Raw genomic sequence first — 22,918 nt, 5'->3', positions numbered from 1 at the left:
ACCATGCCGATCGCCATCGTCGCCTCTATTAGTCTTGTCGATCGTCACCACCAATAGCAGCCTTGCCGGTAACCGCCACATCTTCTTTGCTTGATGATTTGGTACATGATTGATTTCTCTTTGCTCTTTTTCTGGTGTCTTTTTCTCTTATTCTCTGTTTTGGTGTGGTGACAAAAATTAGTGAAGAAAACAAATTTCGTCACTAAATAAGAATAATTCATGAGGAATTATAAATTTTGTCACATATAATAAAAAAAGAAAAATAATAGGTGACGAAATTTATTTTCGTCAATAAATATTCACTTTTAGGTGAGAAAAAAATAAGTTTCGTCACCTAAATTTTTCCCACTAATTTTTTTTATGGTGCCAAAATTTTGAAAGTTTTGGTGAGAATTTTTTTTTTCAATAATTAAAATATTATTAATGAGGAATATATTTGTGTCACCAATAATCTAATTTTTTTTTTTGTTTTTGAAAAACTTGATTTTGAATATTTTAAGAACATTTGGTGAGAAATATACTTTCGTCACTAATAATTTTTAATATTTTTAGGCCTTTTAGTGAGAATTATTTTGCCACCAATTTTGAAAGAAGAATTTTGACATATTAAGCGGTAATAAAAAAAAAATCTATTATTTTTTCTTTTTTTTTTTGCCAAGATTTATTTTTCCCTCTTTTTTTTTTTTATCAGTTTTATTTTTCCCTCCTTTTTTTTTATTATTTTTTTATCAGTCTTCGTATGGGCCTCTATCTTTGTCTCTCCCTCTCAAAACAAACTGACGAATAGTTTTCCTATCAATCTCTGTCTCTCCCCCTCTCCCTCTCAAAACACAAGTGCTGTGTGTTCTTCTCCAGCGCCCCTTCAGTGTATTCTTCTCCAGCGCCGTTGCCAACGTCCCTGTTTTCCTCTTTCAGTGTCGCCACAGACGTCGTATCTCCTTTACTGCTGTGTGTTCTCTTCCATCAGGTATGGGTCCTCTTTCTCTCTCCCCCTCTCTCTCTCACTCAATTTCTCTATTTCTCTATCTCTGTTTTCCCTAATTTTCGAAATTAATTTTCAGAATTAATGCTGTATTTTATTCTTTCCAGCAAGTTTTCTACTATAAACTTGAGAATGAATGTCCTATTGATTATAATTAAGAGTTTGAATTTAGTAAAAGCCCTTGACTAAATGTGAATATTTCATATGATTTGGATTGTTTGTCTGTATTTTTAATAAAATTAGGGTTCAACTCCTCTCTATATTTGAATGTTTGTTTAATATCTGTTTATTTTATAGGTTTTTCTACTTAGGTTATTCATAAAAAAATAAAATTTATTACTTACTGATATCGATCGATTCCTTTGCTTCTGTGATCATCCTCCTGATTCTTCTTGGATACCATGCCTGGCTATTTGAGGATCCTTGTACATGCATGATGCTCTGCTACTGCAATTATTTCTTGCCTTTGTTTTAGTTGGCTGTGGGCATCTTCTCTTTATTTTTTTATTTTTTTTTCAGATTGTGTATTTTTTTTTCTTCAAATTGCTGATATAGTTCTGTACCGATTACATATTACGTTTTCTGGAATGGAGCTTAATTGGAAAGCTGTATGTGAGGATGAACAGAGAAAAGATTAAAAGAGATCTATTTTCTAGAATGGGAGGTCTAGGGACTGAAATTTGTGCAATAATTATTTTTCCTTAATTTTGAAAGATGGACTGTCAAATTTGAAATTTAATTAGATATATTCGGTCTTTGTAAGAACCATTTGAATCAAGTAGTATCCCAAATACTAGTTGCAACTGAAAAATTCGAAAGCTTTTCTTTGTGGTGATGATGCCAAAATATCAAGTTGGTTTAGTTGTTTTGTCTTTATCTTGATCATGGTCCTTAGAGGCCTGTCCGCATGTACGTGATCTTTAAATTGTAACACGTTTTGATTCTCTTAAAGCTTAACAATGATTCTGTTACTTAAAATTAGTATTTTTATGGTTGATTGTGTTAATTTTTTCCCCTGAGAAAATTACTTTTGTTGAACTTTTGTTTTTAAAATTCACATGTTTGATTTTTACAAGCCTGCTATGTTTGGTTGTTCAACTACTATTTAATTTTGTGTCTTTACAGATATCTTTTCTATACTATTTCACCCTCTTAATATTGCTTTTATCTTATCCTGGATATGAGTAAGTTCGAATGTTGTTAGCTTTTGTACTAATTTTATTGCAATATTAATCATACTTAATTTGCACTATGGTTTATTTTATTGGTTACGAAGAGTCTTGTTTGAGGTGGTTGTATGATAGAACCAGTGGAAGGCAGTCTGTTACTGTGTTGACAGTCTTATTTTTTCAATTGTTGTAAATGAGATCAGAAGCCTCAAGTTATTGTTGGCATTTCCAAATACTCCAAATACTTCATGATCAATAAAACATTGTTGCCATGTACTTGATAGGCTTATTTTGTTTACTTCTTACATTAAAATTGCCGTTTTTTTTCCCCAGCTGTCTACATAAAGATGTGACAAGTGTTTATCTTGAATCTTTATATACCATAGCCTTTGATCATTAACATCCTCAATCTCTCTATCGCTTCCTCTCCAACTTATTTCCACTGTTTAGAACTTGAAATGTAATGATGTTCAAGAAATTGATAATCTATACGGGATTCAATACCTATTTCAGAAGCAGCTTTGTCACGTTTATATTGATATAACTTATAAGCATGGTTATAATTAGCATAAACGCAGGAAATTTTCCTATTGTAATTTGTTTCTGTAGCGTGTGGTTTTTGTATAGACAGAATATCTTTCCAATGGGAAGGCTGAATTTTTCTAGTTTAAAATGTTGATGCATTCTCCCTACCCACAAATTTTACGAGGGCAGTACCTACATTGAAATTTTGAAACAACAAAAAATGAGGCAGTAATACTTGAGGTGAATTGCTCTGAAAATATGTAATTCAGCTGGTCAAAAGCATTAAAAGTGTTCTACCACATGTCATCAGGCCCTAAAGGTTCCTCATTTAAAAATTCATCCAAGCATGAAAATAAAGAGATAGCTTCTTGTCGAGTTTTCTTCATAGTAAGCTTGGTCTTGTGAACCTCAGGAACATCCTTTAAGTAGCTGGAATCATATAATTTGTGTTCTTTATCAGTCCAATCCAGCATAACTTTAACCAGTTGACCAGTTTTATGAGTGAATCCTTTGAAATAGGCCTGCAGTTCAAACCTCTGTTATCTGTTATGCAGAGCTGAAAGCTCAACTCCCTGCAGGACATTTCTTCCAGTTCTAAGCTGTCCATCGACTGGTTTCCAGGTCCAGAATGGGTAGCGCAAATGTTTGCTGATTCATCAATAGCTTCCACAGCAGAGCCATTTTCCTTGCCACTATGAACAATAGTTGAACTAAAAAAAGTTTTCTTTCTCAATGGAGACAACACTCTACTAATAGCAAGATCGATGTCAGCTCCAGTTTGTGTGTCCTCCAGATAAGTAACCAGTGGTGTCAACAAAAGTTTCCTCTCACTGCCCTTGAAATTATCTGACAAACATCTGGAAAGCAATGATGCTTTAGTTACAAGGAAAAAGTCTTAAACCTAATAAATGTTTACTTAAAATAAAGGTGTCATCTATCCTAGTACACAGCAACCGGACTTCAGACCTGGGTTACATCCCACCTTCATTCACTTCTTTTATTACTTTTCCTTCCTTTTTGGCTTTTTGTTCAAGGGTTATTCCTATAATGTAGTTCATTGCCTTCAGACCAAAAAACTAAAAAGATCAATCAGAGCATCTATGCAACTAGGCAATTTGGCATCCCTAACAAGGAAATAAAAACCATAGACTCATACAGACATGTCAACTCTACCCAATAAAGACCAAACACACAAGGCATGGTAGGATTCAAGATTTTTGAATCTTAGCCAAGTGGAAACGTAACAACTAAGGATTCAAGAATGAGAACTCACTTTTCCAAGTATCGATGACATATCTCTAGTCTTGTTAATTCTGCCCGCTTTGGAAGCCTGTAGGCTACAATATGTTCATCATCTTTTATAGAAGGTAATGGTTCCGAAGGGTTCTCTAAATATCGATATGTTCGATGTTCGTAAACCTGCATATTAAAAATCCAGGGCTTCAGAAGACTAATACATAAAGAATTAGCAACATATTAGTAAATATATAATAGAAGTCAAGAAGATATAAATTACCTCTGCAAGCAACAGGCTTTCATCGCTCCTTAAGCAGCATGTAGTACTCAGAGCCTAACTGAGATCTTTACAGCAGCCATGTTTTAGGAGAGTAACAGTGTATTGCGTTGGAAGACCACTCCCATCACCATAAAATACGGTTACTGTCATTGTCCGAGTGGCAGTAGAAGGTAGCGGCAAAGTTAAGTACATGAAGGGGTCAAATGTTATTGAAATTTTGTTGCAAATTGGGCAAACCAATGTTGATTTTTATTGGCCCTGGGTATTTTGTAAACTTCAGATGCTTTTGGTGGAATTCCTCCAAGGGTATACCAATTCACCTCAAGTATTACCCCCTAGATAATCTTATGTTGTACTTCTGGTGGAATTCCTCCTAGTGGCTAGGATCTCCACTGAGTTGGTCTGATAGAATGAAATGTGGAAGTCTGTCATATTCTAATTCATACATATGCCTTTCTCCATATGTGAGAGTAGAGTACCCATAGTTTTGACCTGGTTAGAGCCTTAAGCATTGACTCAAGGCAGCAACTCTTCAATCTTTAAGAACATTGAAGAGCAGAATCACCTATCCAGAAAGAACACAATCCCAATTTTTTTTCTAAATGTTTTTTGGACAAGAGGTCTAGCTTGGGGCCTTGGCTTGAAGGTGATCCCATATCAGCTCCGTAAATATCATCATAAACATTATCTAGTGTCGATGCTTGTTTGGGAGTTAGATCTTCCTAATCATGAATCTTTGTATATTGGAATATGCATCAAATAAGTTGTTGATCTGTTCCTGTGTGTTACTGATCTGTTGTTAGTTTTTGGGTGCTCTGTCGCTGGTTTTTGTCTGCTATGTTGCTGGTTTTTGTCTGCTCTGGTTGTGGTTTTTTGTTTGCTCTGTTGCAGATTCTTGGCTGATCTGTTTCTGATCTGTGTGTGTCTGTTGTCCCTGTATATTACTGATGCTGTGTGTTGGTTGTTGTTCTTAGTTTTTGTTGGTGTGTTCCTGTTTGGAGTCTGGTTGGTGAAGTGTTTGATTGAAGTGGATCAAACACTTCAATCAAGATACCAGTTTCCTTCCCATTTCAATTAATTTAGTTATTAGAACAAAACAAACCCATTATTTTGTACGTGAGGATAGGAGATAGGAGATAGGAATTGAAGACATGGTTGAGCTTTGTCAAATTGTGACAAGGTTGGTGTCTATGTGCCTCCTTGTTCACTTCAAACTCCAAACAGGAACACGCTAACAAAATTAGTTTATGAACAACCTGATATCCCAGCTAACCTCTGCAATCTTGTCTGTGAAAGGTTAATCCCCACCAAATTACTTTTATTCATGTTCATTTGAAACTTCAAAACTAGTTTTAATTTCACCAGAATTCTTAGTTCTATAATATATAGGCTTGATGGAATGTTAACAGAATTAGAGCTCTTTTATATATCATTACAGAGTTGGTTGTAGACTTGGGATTCTAGCTTTAATCGTAGCAGAATTCTTCATTGGAAGCAGAATGTTAGCTCTTGTTATATATCATTAGAGAGTTTGTTGCAACTATCATTGAATCAATTTTTATTGAATTTACATGATCTCTATTTATTTATCTAAAATTATCATTGAATCATTTTCAACAAAACAAGGAGTGTTTAAATTGAAATGATCTCCATTTATTAATTAATTTGCTTCCAACTGGGAATCTTAGTCATTTCCTCATTATTTTTTATAGTATTTTTAAAACTAATATTAAAAAATATTATTTTTAAAAATATTATCGCAAATGTCACATTGGCAACCATTTTAGCGTTTGGTGTGTATGTGGCATTCTATGAAAAATACAGTAATATATATAGCATTTTTTGTTTTGAAAATTGGTTAAGTTAGTTTGAATGACTAGTTAAAATAAAGAGTATGATTGGAACACACAATAGCTAAACTAATTAGGTAAAATAAAGAGTGTCCTTTTTTTGTACTTTAGTTAGTGAAAAATAAAGAGTGTGGTTGGAGATGCTCTTAGTACTTATGTTGCTAAAATCACTACCATAAGTATTTATTAATTATCTACCGTGGGGGACCTAATTAGTAAGTCCTTATGGTATGTTAAGTTGGTTTGTTGTGTTACTAGCTAGTCCATTTACTCATTAAGCTCAACTCTAGAGCATGTGCATGTCGAAATTCTTATTCTCTGGGGTTGTTTATGTTTAAGAATAAAGGTAATAATGCTAAGTTAATTGTAAAAAGGATTCTCTAGCCTAAGTCCATGGTTTAGTCTTCCATTACACTAGTATTTATTCTCACTTTTCATTTCTACTTTGTTCTCAAGGACCACTGCATGCTTTACTTTCTCAGCATATAAATGTTGAGTTGATTAGTTTACAATCTTTGATTCCTAAAATCCCATATGAAACATATAAGAGAGTCAGCTCTAAGTTGCCCTAAAATGACCCCATGTTTGCATCTAATTCTATATACTAATTCTCATTTATAGCAACATTACAGAGCTTGAAAAATTTATTTGAAAATTAAATGAATTGTGAATGTTAGTCATATTAAGGGTTGTTTTGAAAAGTTGATTTTTGATTTTTTTTATTTATAAGAAAACATATAAAAACGGAAAGAAAGGAGTTGACTATTTTTGTAATTTTTTTTAATTTATTCCCAAAACAGCTTGAAGTTTCATTTTGTATTTGCAGTGTACTTCTATAACCTTTTCTTTTACATCAATAAATCTTAATTTTTGCTGAAAAAATAGGTGAGATTAAGTATAAAGTTATGCTATATACTTTATTTGCTAATTATGTTTTGAATTACTTTTACTAGCTCCCTTTGTGCCCTTAGCATCATGCACCTTCATTTAGAAAGGCACGTTGGATGCCAAAGAAAATTAGTGACAAAAAAACTGAAATGTGGAGACTTGATTAGTATATATGATATCTTTGAGCTTTGTCTCCTTGAAGTGAATATCTTTTTAATGTTCTGAGATCAAAATCTTGCTTTTGGTGTTCTGATATCATATTCCAATTTGTCTTTCATTTGTGTTTCAGTTTGATGCATTTATCCATGGATTTTCTTATTGATGTATCTGTATATTATACACTCTCTTTGTACGTCTGCATTTTTCATCAAGAAACTTTCCTTTTGTTGATTTTTTTTTTATTAAAAAAAAGTCAATATAATTATAAAATTTATATAATTTTTATACTATATTATATCGTGTACTGATATAGGGTAGAGTGTGAATCTTTTTTCTTTATTTTTATTTTATTTTATTTATTTGGCTAAAATAATTTATTTGCGCCGCTTATGACCCTTAGCTTTGCATCCAAAATCTGTATACTTTGAATTATCTAAAACAGTGAGTAACAGTTCACAGCCCCTTGGCTCCATAAAGGAATTATTCTCTCTTTCAAGGGTTTTCCACTTTTTCTTACAAACCATTCACTGTTATCATCTCCAATCCAACACTTCCCAAACAAAACAGTGGCCCCAGTCCTCTCTCTCATGTGCATTTCTAAGTTTTTAGGGGAGTTTGAGTCTATATGTTTGGGATGATAGATTTTGGCTAAAATAGTCAATAAACATAAAAAATATTAAAATAATCAACAAGATAAAATATTATATATTACATATTAATTAATTATTTTTTCTCTCACAACTATCAATTTAATGAAAATTGGAATATTACACCCTTAAATTAGCATATCTTGCTTTAACTTCTCTGGACTTCGTATATAGTTGAGTAAAGAGAAAATCCAACAGAGTACTAACTACAATAACAGGCTTAGTACTAAATTATAGTCTCGAGCATTCATTGGAATTGTCGCATGTTCATTTCTATTGGCATCGTTCTATTGGCATCATTCATTTTTTATATGCATAACTCTTTAAATACATTATTAAGTTCCTCTGCAGAATTTAATCACATTTTGTTTACCGAGTGAAATGTGAGCCAGAATAGTTATATATTTTTCCAAATACGTGTAATTCAATCATATCATTTTGCATTTGGATATTTGAGTACTTAAATTGACTGCTTTAGAAACTCAATGTGGCATATTGTGAGTTTTCTTTCTGTGTCATGTTATCTGCTTTTTACTCTCAGCTCACTGCTTTATTGGTTAAATTTTCTTTGAATTATGATATTTGTCTACTTATTGATGGTTATTTTGCTGTGGTTTATGTTTTGGTTATGAATATTTCTTCTGTTTACGCTAAATTGCTTTGGCTATTTTCTCATGTGATTTATGTGTGGTTGTAATTTATATAACTCAGTATAACCATTGGACTTGAAATTTTTTTCAATTAACAAAAATATATATATATATATATATTTTTCTATATAAAATTTGTCCTATTCACCTAACTTTAATTAACTCGGCTTAGTCAGACATGGACAAGAGTTGGATTGCATTAGGTAGCACAGTTGATGGAAGGATAAGTCGGGCATATAATGATGGGGTAATATCATTTCTTCGTTTTGCAATGGCGGTTATCGATCGAGATGGTAAAATTTTGTGCCCTTGTCGAAAGTGTGTGAATGTTGTTCGTCAAAAATTTCAAATTGTTCAAATTCATTTGCTGCAACATGGGATTATTCCAACTTACACTATCTGGCACGTGCATGGGGAACCCCGTGAATCAAATGAGGCTTATCATCATGATATACCCGTTGAGGGCAATGAGGATTTGGGAGGTATTGATGCCTTAGTGGAAGATCGAATAAGAGGGAAATTAACTAATACAACTCAAGAGGAGGAGGTTCGCACTTTTGATAAATTATTGAATGATGCCAAACGTGAGGTGTACCCAGGTTGCACAAATTACACTTTGTTAAAATTTGTCATCGAGATACTTAATATGAAGGTAACAAACCATTGGAGTAATAAGTCAGTTGACATGATGCTAGAGTTTTTAACAAAACTTTTACCGAAGGATAATTTGGTTCCAAAGTCAACTTATGAAGCTAAAAAAATACTACGTGAATTGGGTTTGTCATACGAGCTCATTGATGCTTGTGTAAACGATTGTGTGCTCTTTTGGAAGGGGAATGCAACACTAGATAAATGTCCAAATTGTAAGGCTTCTAGATACAAGACAAATCATGGTAGAGGTAAGAAGATCTCTCGTAAGGTTCTTCGATACTTCCCGTTAACACCGAGATTGAAAAGGTTGTACATGTCGAGGAAGAGAGCCGAGGATATGAAATGGTTCAAGGAAAAACATCTAGATGACGGTGTATTGAGGCATCTTACAGATAGTGATGAGTGGAAGGAATTCGGTACACAACATCCTGAATTTGCCTTGGAGCCTCGGAATGTGAGGCTAGGTTTGGCTACTGATGGTTTCAACCCTTTCGGAAATATGAATAACTCATATAGTTTGTGGCCTGTCGTACTCATTCCATACAACTTGCCACCGTGGTTGGCTATGAAGGACCCATTTTTCATGCTATCATTACTTATTCCTGGTGAATCACAACCAGGAACTGATATTGATGTCTACATGAGACCTTTAGTGGAAGAATTGAATGATTTATGGAAAAATGGTACATTAACCTATGATGCCTCGACTGGTGAGACTTTCTGCATGCGTGCAGCTTTGCTGTGGACGATACATGATTGGCCCGCATTTGGTGACATTTCTGGATGGAGAACAAAGGGTCATTACTCTTGTTACACTTGCAATGATGAACAATATTTTGAATCTTTAAGAGGTAAGACTACGTATAGTAACCATCGATGTTACTTGCCTGATGACCATCCAGAAAGGCGAAAGAGTAGAGCATATAATGGCAAGCATGAAAAACGGAAGAGATCTTTGGTGATACCGATAGAAAAAATTGAAGGACAATTGGGCAGCGTAACGGGTGTCACATATGGAAAACATCCAAGCAACAGGAAAAGACCTCGTCAGAACCCAAATTGGACAAAGGTAAGCATCTTGTATGAGCTACCGTATTGGAAGAAAAGGAGGCTTCGACACAACATTGATGTCACGCATGTGGAGAAGAACTTTAGTGAAAATGTTTTTGGAACGATGTTGGGAATTGATGGGAAGAACAAGGATACAGATAAAGCACGAATGGATTTAGAAGATATGAATATAAGGAAAGAATTGTGGCTAACAACAAATCCCGATGGATCATATATGAAGCCGCGAGCCAACTTCTCATTGACCCCTAAAGAGAGAGAGGGTTTCTTTGAATTCTTGAAATCAGTCAAGTATCCAGATGGGTATGCGGCAAATATTTCGAGATCAGTGAATGCAAAAAATAGTAGATTAACAGGATTGAAAAGCCACGACTGCCATGTACTTATACAACGGATTCTTCCTATTGGGATGCGTGGTTACGTAGATAAAGAGATCAGTACAGCATTTTTTGAGTTAGGTAGCTTCTTCCAAGATCTATGCTCAAGGACACTGAAACGAAGTGAAATGGAGAAATTAGAGGAACGTATAGTACTCATACTATGTAAGTTTGAAAAGATCTTTCCTTCAGCCTTCTTCGATGTGATGGTTCATTTGGCCATTCACTTGCCACGTGAGACTATTCTCGGAGGACATGTGCAATATCGGTGGATGTACCCGATTGAAAGGTAATTTCTAAAATTGTACTTTCAAATGAAAGGTATAGATTATGTTGTGTGCCTAACCATACTCCTAATTGGTTATCTCTTCAAGGTTTCTCGGAGCTTTGAAAAAGTTTGTCACCAATCGAGCTCGACCAGAAGGTTCTATTGCAGAGGCTTACATTGTCAATGAGTGCATTACTTTTTGCTCAATGTATCTTGAAGGGATTGAAACCGTGCATAATCGAGATGCACGAAATGAAGATTATGGAGTCCGTCGTGAAGGTTTGATAATATTCACCGAAACTGCTCGCCCTATTGGCCAAATCAGAAAGCATGTTGAGATGTCACAGGAACTTCGTGATATTGCTCATTGGTTCTTATTATACAATAGCCCTGAGATAGAGAAGTATCTTCAGTACGTGTTTCTTATAATTATATATATTTTAACAATTTTCATGTTATTAGTCATTAATAATAGTAGTATTTCACACATTAACCAAAACTATTTGAGTAGGGAACACAAGAATTTGTTACAAATTCCCACTGGACAAGATATAACTCAGATACAACATAAGGAATTTCCGAAGTGGTTCAAAGAATATGTAAGTCATTTTTAATATTCACAATTGCGCAAACACTATTAGGCTTTTATAACATACAAACATTACTAACATAATTCAAGTGTTGCACATTGCATGTGGATGTAGATAAATAGATTGAGAGTTGATGAGGCACCAGAAGCAACCGAAGAATTGTGGTCATTAGCGAATGGTCCTAATTTGCTAGTGAAAGAGTACTCGGGTTGTATAATCAATGGTGTAAGATTTCATACGAAGGAATTAGACAATCGTCGTAAGATTCAAAATAGTGGTGTGCTTACCGAAGGGGACTACAAGGGAGAGATGCACGAATTCTACGGTCACTTGTGCAATATTTGGGAATTTGAGTACATGTGTCAAAATAAAGTTGTTTTGTTTCAATGTGAATAGTACAACACCGGTAACACTGGTAGAAGTAGAACAGTACGAGCTGACGCATATTGCACAGGCATCGATGTCACAAGCCGATGGTATCAATCTGACCCTTTTATCTTGCCTAGTCAAGCTAAGCTAGTGTTCTACCTGAATGACACCAAATGGGGGCAACCTTGGCAAGTCGTGCAACGGGTCCAACATAAAGGTGTGTTTGATGTGCCAGAGGTTGGTGATGGAGAACCACCAGATCAACCAGAATTTAATGATGCATTCCAACAAGAAAACATTAACTCAGTTGTCCCGATCAACATTGAAGATATTATTCGATTTCATAGGGATGATATTGAAGTTGAGGTTATTTCAAATAACACAAAGAGAGATGGTAGAGATGACGAAGAAGATGAAGAACTTGGCATACTTGATGATGATATGGATCCTGATATGGAACCTGATATGGATTATGATATGTAGTTTTTTTTTTTTCTAGGTTTCTATATGGACATATGTTTTTAATGCATTACATGGTTATGCTATATTTTGTTGCGTCTCTTCAAGTAAAATTATGCTTTATATTTTATGTTTTATATCAATTTATGCTTTTTAGTTACCAAAATGGCCAAAGGGGAGAAACAATGGATCAAACCAGGTTTTTTAGCGAAACAAAAGCGAACAGAGTACGAAATGGAAAGATACAAGACAATCAAGAAGAATAATAAGAAAATGGATGCTCTACAATTAAAGCGTATAGAAGCTTCTTTGATGGGTTCTACTCAGCCCAATCGTGTTAATCAGAAGGGAAAGAACATTAGAGTAGATGATGATGACTACATACCGTCAGATCATGAGGATGACACTGATGCTGAGTCCTTTGAAAGTGTTGACAATGCGGTACTATATGTATGGCCATTCATTTTTTTTTATTATGTCACCGATAGCTATATATTTGTTAATGATGCTTTGATTTCCGTATACTTTACTTATCCATTTTTATGTATTTATTGTTTATGCTTTTGTATTATGTTTTTTAGGGCTTACCAATGCCACCAAAACAATTGGCGTAGTCATCTATTCAACCTTCGCACGAGGCAATTGTTGTTCCAAATGGGGATTTACATGACAATGTGGATACCCAACACTCACAGCCACTTGATGTCGATATGGAGGCACCGAGGGAGGCAGCCCCCCAATCTAGTGTCGGTAAGATACTGAATTTTACTAAGCTAAAGAAATTCTCTGTTTTAATAGAATTCTATGGTGCAAAAAATTTCAAGCAATTTGTTTCATAGGGATTGATTTTTTATTTTTATTTTAGTTTTGGTCTCACTTATAATTTTTTGTCATATAACACACAAAGTTAACATCTCTATTGGAGATGCTCTTAGCTTTCAAGCATTCCTAGTTCTTTGAACAAAAACATTGAAGAAGGAGAAATTATTGGGTATAGAAAAGGGTATAGCATGACATTGTTATGTGATAGTACTCGTCACCAATCATTAATTGCCACCTTTCATACTATTAGACAAACCATTAATGTAAATGGGATAAGCGATAAGCCTTATCCTGTAAACCAAACTCAATCAAAGAAGGCACCACGTGACAATACTTTGGTACCCAATAATTGCACGTGAGAAAAATCAAAGAATTGACTTGGTAGATGAAACTCTCTCTTACCCTGCGTGATACCTACATTTGAGTATTACAACTAAGCTAGGTAGTTGCTTCTTTCTCTATTTGGTTCCTACAAATTTGAAAAAATAACAAAAACAAAAATAAAAACAAAAACAGAAAAAATAACAGTGGTAGAGGATTGAAAGCATCAGATTATGGCTAGGAGTGGTAGAAGTCCTTCCGGACATTCTGGAAACTCAAAGTAGGTTGTGATAAAGATGTGGCATCCGATCCATTGCCATTGTTGTTGCCATTGTTGTTGCCATTTCAGGTTATGTTTAATGAAACAGATTGTTATCTACTTCTGCTGAAAGTGCAAGAATTTATTGAACTAGGGGAAAAATAAAAAAATAAAAAAACCTGAACCTTAAACAGAGAAGGGGACTAGTTGATGATACTGATTTAATTGAAAATATAGGAACTATTAAAAAGCTTGCTCCCGACATCGAAACATCTCTCTGGAAAATGTTTTTGGAACAGATTCAGTCCAGTTCCTCCCCCCATTGCTGCATGGATTGCTACTATTTTCTCATCTCTCTGACCTTCAGCAACTAAGGACTCTGCAAAGTATTGGGTGTATGACTTTGTCTTTGATTTTGTCTTCAATTTTTTCCCTGACTTTGGTTCAAACTTCACCACACCTATAAAAAAAACCAACACCAATTTATTAGCCCCATGCTACAACCATAATTTTTCATTTTTTTTGTCCTTTGTGCTATTTTCATCCTTGTAGTTTAATTTATTTTCAATTTTATCCTCAAAGTAATAAATGTGTGTTGAGAGAGAGAGAGAGAGAGAGAGAGAGAGAGAGAGAGAGAGAGGTGTACCATGCATCTTGTCAGCTGCAACCTCAGCAGGAGCATAGCCTTTGCCTTTCTCAGTTAAAATATGGATGAGAACAGGTCCAGGTGCAGGGAGGGATTTGACATCCTTTAAGATATGAACCAAGTCTTCCACATTATGACCATCCACAGGACCAATATAGTACAACCCAAGTTCTTCAAACAAGCTTGCTCCTGAACCACCCACCATCCCTCTCATGTATGAATCCATTTTGGCGCTATTTCATGTCCTTGGCTTCCCATCAGCTGCTTGGTCATGCCCTATTTTTGTTTCAAACACAATTTTGTTTTCTTTTTAGGCCAAATTATAAGGATAGCAATTAGCACAATCTTTACTTGAATTTATAATTATGTCTCGATTTAGTGTAATTAATTACAATCGTCATCCCTTTTTTTTTTCTTTTTTCTTTTTTAAAGAATGTGCACGTGAGTAGCATGTTGACCATATTATAAATATGTTCGACTTAATGAATTAATCAACTTAGTGACCATTTTATGTCAAAACTCCTAATCAGTATCATTAATTGGACTAATTGATACAAAATTCAAAATTAAGGGAAAAAAAATAAATTAATTGAAAATATAGGAACTACTAAAAAAAAAATACCACTAATGGAAGCACCCAAGGTACTGAAATTGTGGTGAGAGTAGCTGAACTACTTACCAAAACAGAGAATGAGACTAGTGCTCTATAGGAGAAACATAGAAGGAGACTAGTGAATAGAAAGCAATAGCAGTACGGAAAAGAATCAGCAGCTGCAGCAACTGCAGAACAAAGCAGCAGATGTATAGGAGAGACTGAACAAAAACAAAGAGTAGGGAAGAAATTGGCAGTAATAGAGAAGAACGAAAAAGCTGCAGATGTAGGAAAGAGTAAGGAAACAAGAAAACGGAATAGCAAATATAATTGTGAAAAAGAGAAAACAACTTGAGAAATGAAAAGCATCAACTTCAGAGTAGGGAAGAAAGCTGCAGCTGTACCTGTGTGGCTGCTGCTAGTGCTATTTGTGCAGGGCTTTTCTTGGGTTTATTTTCTAGTTTTGCTTGCTTTTTCTCTCGAGGGTTATGCAAGTGTATTTTGTATTGTTTTTGGCTAGTCTATTGAATGTTCATAGCCCTTTTTCCCTCATGTGGCAAACGAACATTCTTTTGTGTGGTTTATTTTAGGATGATTCTCTTTATAGTTTATTTAGTTTAGTTTATCTGTTTGGTTTTGTTTCTCTTTTACATCTCTAGTTTTTTTTGTTTGGTGTTGTAAGGCCTGGGGAATGCCCCTCGTATATCTCTATATGTCATCATTTTATTTTATGACTTGCTAAAAAAAAAAGTTACTTATATTGCTTTTATGATTTCGCTTTAATTAATTGCTAACCAGTCAATGTTATGTCTTTAAAACAGTGCGTAGTAGACACCCTCGTGGCTTGACACGCGGGTTGAAGGTTCAAGCAATGGTTCAAAAAGATGGAAAGCTCAAAGTTCCCATACCACAGGAGTATCGTGCACCAGTGGGGGATCATGCCTCTCAATTAGTCTTCAAAATTGGTGTTGAGGTCCGAACACACTTGCCAGACTTTAGCATTCGCAGGTGGAAACATGTCAACGAAGAAGTTACAGCACCTATGTTTCAGCGTCTAACAGTAAAAGTTTTACATAATTGATTGAATTAATGTAATATAATTAATTATGACTTACAAGAATTGTGGCTGTTACTAGGATCAATTTGACATGGAAGGTAACTCCACAAATGTTAGCAAAGCGGTGGCAACAAAGTGTGGATGGAGCTTAAGCAGCCACACCTACAGACTACGAAAAAAATACCTGAACCTTAAAAGTGCTAAGGGAGAGGAGTATTCTAGAAGCCACCCACCGCCTGAATGTGACCTCGAGAAATGGAAAAACTTGATTGACAAGAAGTGGAATGATACCAATTGGCTGGTAAACTTTTCTTATGTTTATTTTTTGTTGACAATTACCTTGTCTTCCTAATATGTATATTTTTCTATTGGAACTTGCTCCTTGTAGAAGCAATCAAATGCTAACATTGGCAATTGAAATCAATTGAAGACGAAGCATAGGTGTGGGTCAAAATGTCTCCCAGTTAGGGTACACGAGGCGGTGGGTCTTCTTTAATTTTTTTTCCCTTTTTTTTTTTTAAAGATGATTCTACTACCATCATTCTTATTTAACTTACTAGTTGAACAAAAAAATCAGACAATTGCAAATGGGGGCCAACTGCCAGAGTTGCCATGTGTTTACAAATCTACACACTTTAATGATGTCACAAAGCAGTGGATATCTCCGGAGTGCGAAGAGAATTATGTATGTATATTTACCTTTTGTATTAGGATGATTGCAATTTTAATTATATCTTTATTCATTTTTCTATTTTTTTTTTGAAATGACAGGATAATATGATAAAGATCCAAGCTGAACATTGTTCTCGACCTGGTGTGGTTCCAATTACTCCGGAGGAGCTATCTGTGAAGGTGCTAAAGCCAAGGTCGGGATATGTTAAAGGACTCGGGTTGAGGCGTTCCTTCTCTGTCAGGACTACCAGTGCTTCGACTGACAGTGACTATGTGAGGCGTCTAGAGATGGAAATACAAGAGCAAAAGGAGGAAATTCAGTCACAAAAAGAGGAAATTCAGTCACATAAAGAGGAAATTACAGCACAGAAACATGAAATTCAAGTACAAAAAGAGGAAATTTAAGCACAAAATAAAGAGATAGGGAAGATGAATGGGTCGATTGACGAGCATTTTGAGATCACATCAAGCATCATGGAGTTTCTTCAGAAGCAAGGTTTCAAAGGACAATTTAGAGGATGAGGTATCCCATGAACTCGTACATCGCCTTTTTGGTAAGTCTCGCTCGTTTTATCATTTTATTTTTCTTATGTTGGTTAGTATATACTAGTTAAAGTACAACAGTTTGACTACTTATTAACTAAGATTTAACAAGTTTGAAGATGCATTTAATCAAAATAGATTCATTATCAAAATTCTTACTTAGCATGACTCTAGTTAAAACACACACTAACCAAAGTAGAGACAAAACTAAGTCAGATAATAGCCTGCTGTTAAGTGTGCTTGTATCTGTGGATGTTGGTATCTGTATAGCCTAAGTCACAAGTATCTGTATGCTCTGCTGTTGGTATCTGTATGCTCTGCTGTTTGCTCTACTGTTGGTATCTGTATGCTCTGCTGTTTGCTCTACTGTTGGTATCTGTATGCTCTGCTGTAAGCTCTGCTGTTTGGTATCATTCTGCTTTGCTGGTTGTATCTGTATGCTGTGTGAGTGGATAGATCTGCTGGGCTGCTGGTCTGGTTGTATCATTCTTAATTTTTAGGTTTTTAATTAAACAGTTTGACACCTATGTGCAATTTTTTAGAGACTTAAATAGTTTTGGATTTTTTCCTCTTTCACTTTTAAAGCTATTGTTTCTTTTTGTGTATAAATTCAGCTTTTTTTATAATTTGTTTTGTTTGTTTGTTTACTTTTGTGAGAACACTATTATGTATTTTTTTTTCTTCATTAAAAAGTTTCATTGTGTGTGTGTTTTGAAAAATAAATAAATAAATTCAGTGTTCTTAATTTTGTGTGTATTTTTGGGGAAAAAAAAAGTAGTGTTTTAGTATTTTCATTAAATTAATTTTTAGGTTCTTAATTCATATTTTGCAAGCTTCTTTGAATAATTTGGCACTATTACACGCCATCGAATGATTTTAACCCAAAATTCTTTTAACTTATTATAAGCTACCAAATGATTTTGTTTCTTTTAACTTATATATATATATATATATATCTATGTATCTACTAAAGACTAAAAATTGAACACTTTAAACTGTTCTGAACCATGAATCTGAAAGAAAAAGGAAAAAAGAGCAAAAGCCTTGATTCTTACCTTCTCTCTCAAACTTCGAATAAATAAAGAGGATTCAAAGGAAAACTAATAGAAGATAGATATAGAAGATACCTTTGAGTTGAAAATATAACGAATCAATGTGTTCGCAAAAATCAAATCAAATCAAGATTGGTTATCATCCCTAGTTTCTGAATCGTCGATTGCAAGAAAGAGTTTGGAAAAGCTAGGTTACTGTTTGAAATTGTGAAGAATACCAAGGAAGATGCAAAATGCAATTGAAGGAACATGTTGTTAACTGCTTCAGACGTGTGGAGAGTGAGAAGTGGGAGGTGGAATTAGTGTTTGAATTTATCATTTTTACCCTAATTAAAATTGATGTAAGTGTAAGAAGTTAAGGTCATTTTAGGGAAAATTGAGAAAAGTTTTTAGGAATGGCTTCAAGACACCAAAGTTCATGTTTCCTTTTAATAATAGTATAGATGTTAAAAATAATAAGCTTATTATCTGCATCCATTTTGGTCATTGCTATCACAACTCACCAAGCTACTGGTCTAGTTATCCATTTTTTGCATTGTAGGTTGTTGCTCTCTCTCTCTTCAAAATTTTTTTAAATCCCATTTGTGCAGCAGCCACAATATTTGTTCCTTCCCATTCTCATTGACTGCATGCCCTGGTTTCTTACCATGAGATGTTGCAGTGTTATAATTGGTTTGGCTGTTGTCCGTGGGTCACACCCAGTTTTTGATCCGAGCATAATTCTGGGGATACAGTGAATTTCCATGTTAAGGTGATCATTGCAAAGCCCATGGGTGGGAATGAGCATGGTATTCATCTTTTTAGTTAACCTCTGTTAATTTCTATTTAGATAACTTCAAGCTTGTGATCTTGACAACAGTTTTGTATATTTGTTAACATTCTGATATTTGGCTTTACGTTTATAATAAAACTTTGCTATTATAATAAACTTTATATATATATACATTCTATGCTAATGTTTTCCTTGTTTATTTTCTTTGTAGATTGGTTTTGATGACGTTCGGAAGCATACCTGCAAATGAAGATCAACAGTTGAATTTTTTTTTCCTAAATTGATGCTTAGTTGTAGTTGCAAATTAAGATTGAGTGTTGATTTTTTTTGGACTCCACGCTAGTTGATTTTGGAATTTGCTTTGATGGTTTTTTTGTGATACTTAATGGATTGTTATTAAAGTTGTTTGATGGATATATTTTGATTTATAATATAAATTGTTTAGTGAATTTTTTTGTGGAGTGATGTATAATAGCTAGTGGATTTCTTAGTACAATTAAAATGCTACTGGGATATGAGCAAGGATGTTTGTGAAATAATAATTTAAATTGTATATAAAATATGGAACAAGTTTAGTGACGAATTTGTTTCGTCATTTGTACTTGTTATTATGACAAAGTGATTATTCGTCACTAATAAACTTTTTTTGTGACAAATTTTACTGTAGTTTATATATGAAAATTTTTATTTATTTTGTTGTTTGGTGACTAAAAATTTCGTCACGCATATATATATTTGTGACGAAAAATATTTCGTCACCCATGTATGACTTTTGAAGACGAAAAATTTCGTCACCTTTACATCTTATTGTGACAAAATTATTTCCTCATCAATGATCAACATGCGTGACAAATTTATTCGTCAACTAAAGTTATAAACATGGTACTGAATAATTATTTGGTGACGAAAATGAAAATTTTTGGAGACAAAATATTGTTTTATTGGTGACAAAATTATGACTTTTGAAGACAAAAAATTTCGTCATCTTTACATCTTATTGTGACGAAATTATTTCCTCATCAATGATCAACATACGTGACAAATTTATTCGTCAACTAAAGTTATAAATATGGTATTGAATAACTATTTGGTGACGAAAATGAGAATTTTTGGCGACAAAATGTTGTTTTATTAGTGACAAAAAGTTTCGTCACTGAAGTAATTTCATTGGTGACGAAATTATTTTTCATCACGATGCTTTTTAGTGACAAACATTCAATGACGAACCTGGTGACGAAAATATTTCCTCACAAATATCTATAGTGACGAAATTAGCTCTTTGGAGACAAAAAAAATTCGTCATCCAAGACCCAACTTGTTGTAGTGAGCCATCCACCTATAGAACACAGCAGCCATCCATACCCATACATCTCAAATGCATAGCAACACCTGACTCAGTTTCTCAAATGCATAACAGAAGGGGCATTAGCATTACCACTCCCCAGCCTCAGACCAGACAACAACAACAAAGCAACATACCACTAGTAGGCCAAACAGCTCCACTATTTGCAGAGCACAACAGCTATCCACATATCACACCAGCAGAGCACCAGCAGCATAACTCAGCAGCAACTCCGTCTATATCAGCAGCTCAGGACCTACACCAGAAGATAAGACCTGGATGTAGCACCCACAGCAGCACCTCTATCTTCATCTAAGTCTGAAGACACCCAAACCAGCATCATCCTTCTCAGCACCATTAGGAGCTCCATATAGCAGCATCAATCTCTGTTTGCTATCTCCTTATGAATTAGTTTCTTTCCATCAACAGAATAAACCACAACAGGGCAGTCCGGCAGGCAGACCACAACAAAGCACTGCAACAGATCCCAACCCAGGAAACCATAGCAACTTCCAAATCAGTTCATAATGCAGACTTTAACAACAACATACAACTGTGTACACATATCAATTTGAGAACAGCAACCACTCCCAGCATACAGCATGCCCAAATTCTGACTCCATCAAGCCCTTGTAAATCACAATGCTTGACCCCTAATTAGCTGCATATTATGAACTAGATCCTGCACTAAAAAAGCAAGGCTTGTGTTATGATACTTAACCCACAAAGTTATCCTAATTTTTACCTTCTCACAAAGATCCATCACTTGTGGTTGAACTCCTCTAAATATATAGTCATTCTTGCACTTCCATATGGACCACAGCAAAGCCATAGGAATTGTTTTCCAAATCAGCCACTCAAGCTTTTTAAATTTAAACCCAGTCCACCAATCAAGAAGTCTAACAATTGAACCTGGAACAACCCATCTTAGACCCCACCAATCCACCATATTCGACCACACCTTCCAAATTAAAGGACATAGCAAGAAAACATGATTGATATCTTTAATATCATTATTGCAAAACACACAGGTATTCCGAGCCACATCAGAGAGTACACTAATCCGCTACAAATAAGCCATTGTTTTGACCCTCCCCTTCCAAGCCAACCACCAAAAGAATTGTGTTTTAGGAGGCGAGAAATTACTCCAAATGAGGGAGGGAATAACAAAAGTAGTTTAAGGTTCACTCCTATTATACAAAGAAGCAACACTGAATTGACCTGACCTGAAGAGGAAGCTAACCATCTTAACAAATCATCACGATCCACCAATGTCGGCAAAGAACCATTAATGATATGGATAAGCCTTCCTTCCTCAGCCACCTCTCATGCTCTAAGCGGCCTTTTGAACTCCAACGCCCAACTTCCAGAGTCACTTATCTTTGCTGACATCATCCTGTAGACACCCCATTTTTGACCGACCTTAAGACTCAGACGTCACCGATTGAGCACTCGGTGATGGTGCATATTGTGCTCGTTCTGAGGTTTCAGAGTCTCGACTGCGAGCCTTGCCTCCGGACTTCCGAACTCTTTCATGCTTTGCCTCGGTTTGCGAACCAGGCTCTGTTTTCTCTTCCCGAAGGGAGGGAGAGGTCTCGTAGATCATCTCTCAGTGGCCGTAGGCTACGTTTCGTGGTCGTAGGCCATTTTGCCCGTTTGGAGTCCGGTTTCCGATTTTTCAGAGCCGTTGGCCGTGTGCCTCGGTTCGGGACCGCTTAACCACCTCCGTTTGCTCTGGTTTTTTGGCATGCATCTTATTTGCTCCCTTTTGAGGGACACTGTGGCCCGATAGACCAACTTCATGGTCGAACACTACTTCCGGTGCCTAACAGTCAGTTTTCAGGGCCTCGGGCTGCGCGTTTCGGCCCCCAAACCTTCATTTTGCATCGGTTTGGGCTCATTTTTGGCAGGGACCTCTGTTTCATTGTTAGAAAGGTCGTAGAAGGGTGGGAGGCCAGTAATTATTCTGAAAACCAGTTTTATTCCTCCATCGCCCTCCGTCGCCCGTTTTTCTCACTTGAAAGCGAATGTTGACCATCCTAAGGCCACTTTTTCCAGCCCTAAACCACATATCTGTGTTGTACACACCTGGGAGGCCACCAATATCACATGGCCGGCCAATAATTGTGTGTGACCCTTTTGAACCCCTCCTAAAAGTGGCCCTTTCTCTCTCTTGGTTCACTTTCTCCAGTTTTTGACCACATGGTTGTGTTGTGCACACACGAGAGGCCCTCTTTTTGGCATGGCCGGCCACTAATACCTCTTAACCCTTTTGACCCTTGGCCGGCCGGCCATGGGAAGGGCTGGTCGGCCACCTGCAACTTCAATAATCGGTCGGCCATGATCCTCTCTCCAGGTACATTACAAATGTGTATTTTGTTTCCCCCCAGATTGTGTATCCGGAGGGCTGCACTTTTGGGGGGAAACTTGAATTCATTTCCCTCCATTTTTTCTCCCTTCTTTTCCCACACTTTTGCCTATATATCAGGCCCTCCAGCTCCCATTTTAGGGGTTACAAATTTTGCTTTAAGGCTTTTGCATCATATCTCTCTCTCTCTCTCTCTCTCTCTATTCAAAGCTCCAAAACCCCAAATCCTACACCCCTTTCTACACCACCACATAGCACCACACCACCAACATCCTTTCCAACACTTGGAGCTGGTTTTCCAGAG

At 35.6% G+C, this 22,918-nt stretch overlaps 2 protein-coding genes and 1 pseudogene across 2 annotated transcripts; 1 reads left to right on the top strand and 2 right to left on the bottom strand.

Moving 5' to 3' along the window:
* Positions 1-2,840: 2,840 nt before the first annotated feature.
* Positions 2,841-4,272, bottom strand: LOC145791636 (ubiquitin carboxyl-terminal hydrolase 9-like). Its single transcript, XM_082872018.1, has 5 exons — positions 4,252-4,272; positions 3,950-4,095; positions 3,159-3,533; positions 2,974-3,105; positions 2,841-2,868 (listed from the first exon to the last, which is right to left on the bottom strand). The coding sequence occupies exons 1-5, from the start codon at positions 4,270-4,272 to the stop codon at positions 2,841-2,843; spliced, it is 702 nt and encodes a 233-aa protein (XP_082728144.1).
* Positions 4,273-8,564: 4,292 nt separating this feature from the next.
* On the top strand, positions 8,565-12,192 carry LOC114271251 (uncharacterized). Its single transcript, XM_082872017.1, has 5 exons — positions 8,565-10,771; positions 10,857-11,162; positions 11,262-11,349; positions 11,455-11,565; positions 11,737-12,192. The coding sequence occupies exons 1-5, from the start codon at positions 8,565-8,567 to the stop codon at positions 12,190-12,192; spliced, it is 3,168 nt and encodes a 1,055-aa protein (XP_082728143.1).
* A 1,256-nt stretch (positions 12,193-13,448) lies between these two features.
* LOC114271267 (1-deoxy-D-xylulose-5-phosphate synthase 2, chloroplastic pseudogene) lies at positions 13,449-14,442 on the bottom strand (annotated as a pseudogene).
* Positions 14,443-22,918: the final 8,476 nt, after the last annotated feature.

Source organism: Camellia sinensis, chromosome 5 (assembly GCF_055761805.1).
Source record: "Camellia sinensis isolate YWXY chromosome 5, ASM5576180v1, whole genome shotgun sequence".
Lineage (NCBI taxonomy): Eukaryota > Viridiplantae > Streptophyta > Magnoliopsida > Ericales > Theaceae > Camellia > Camellia sinensis.
This window is presented reverse-complemented; position numbering and strand designations above follow the sequence as displayed.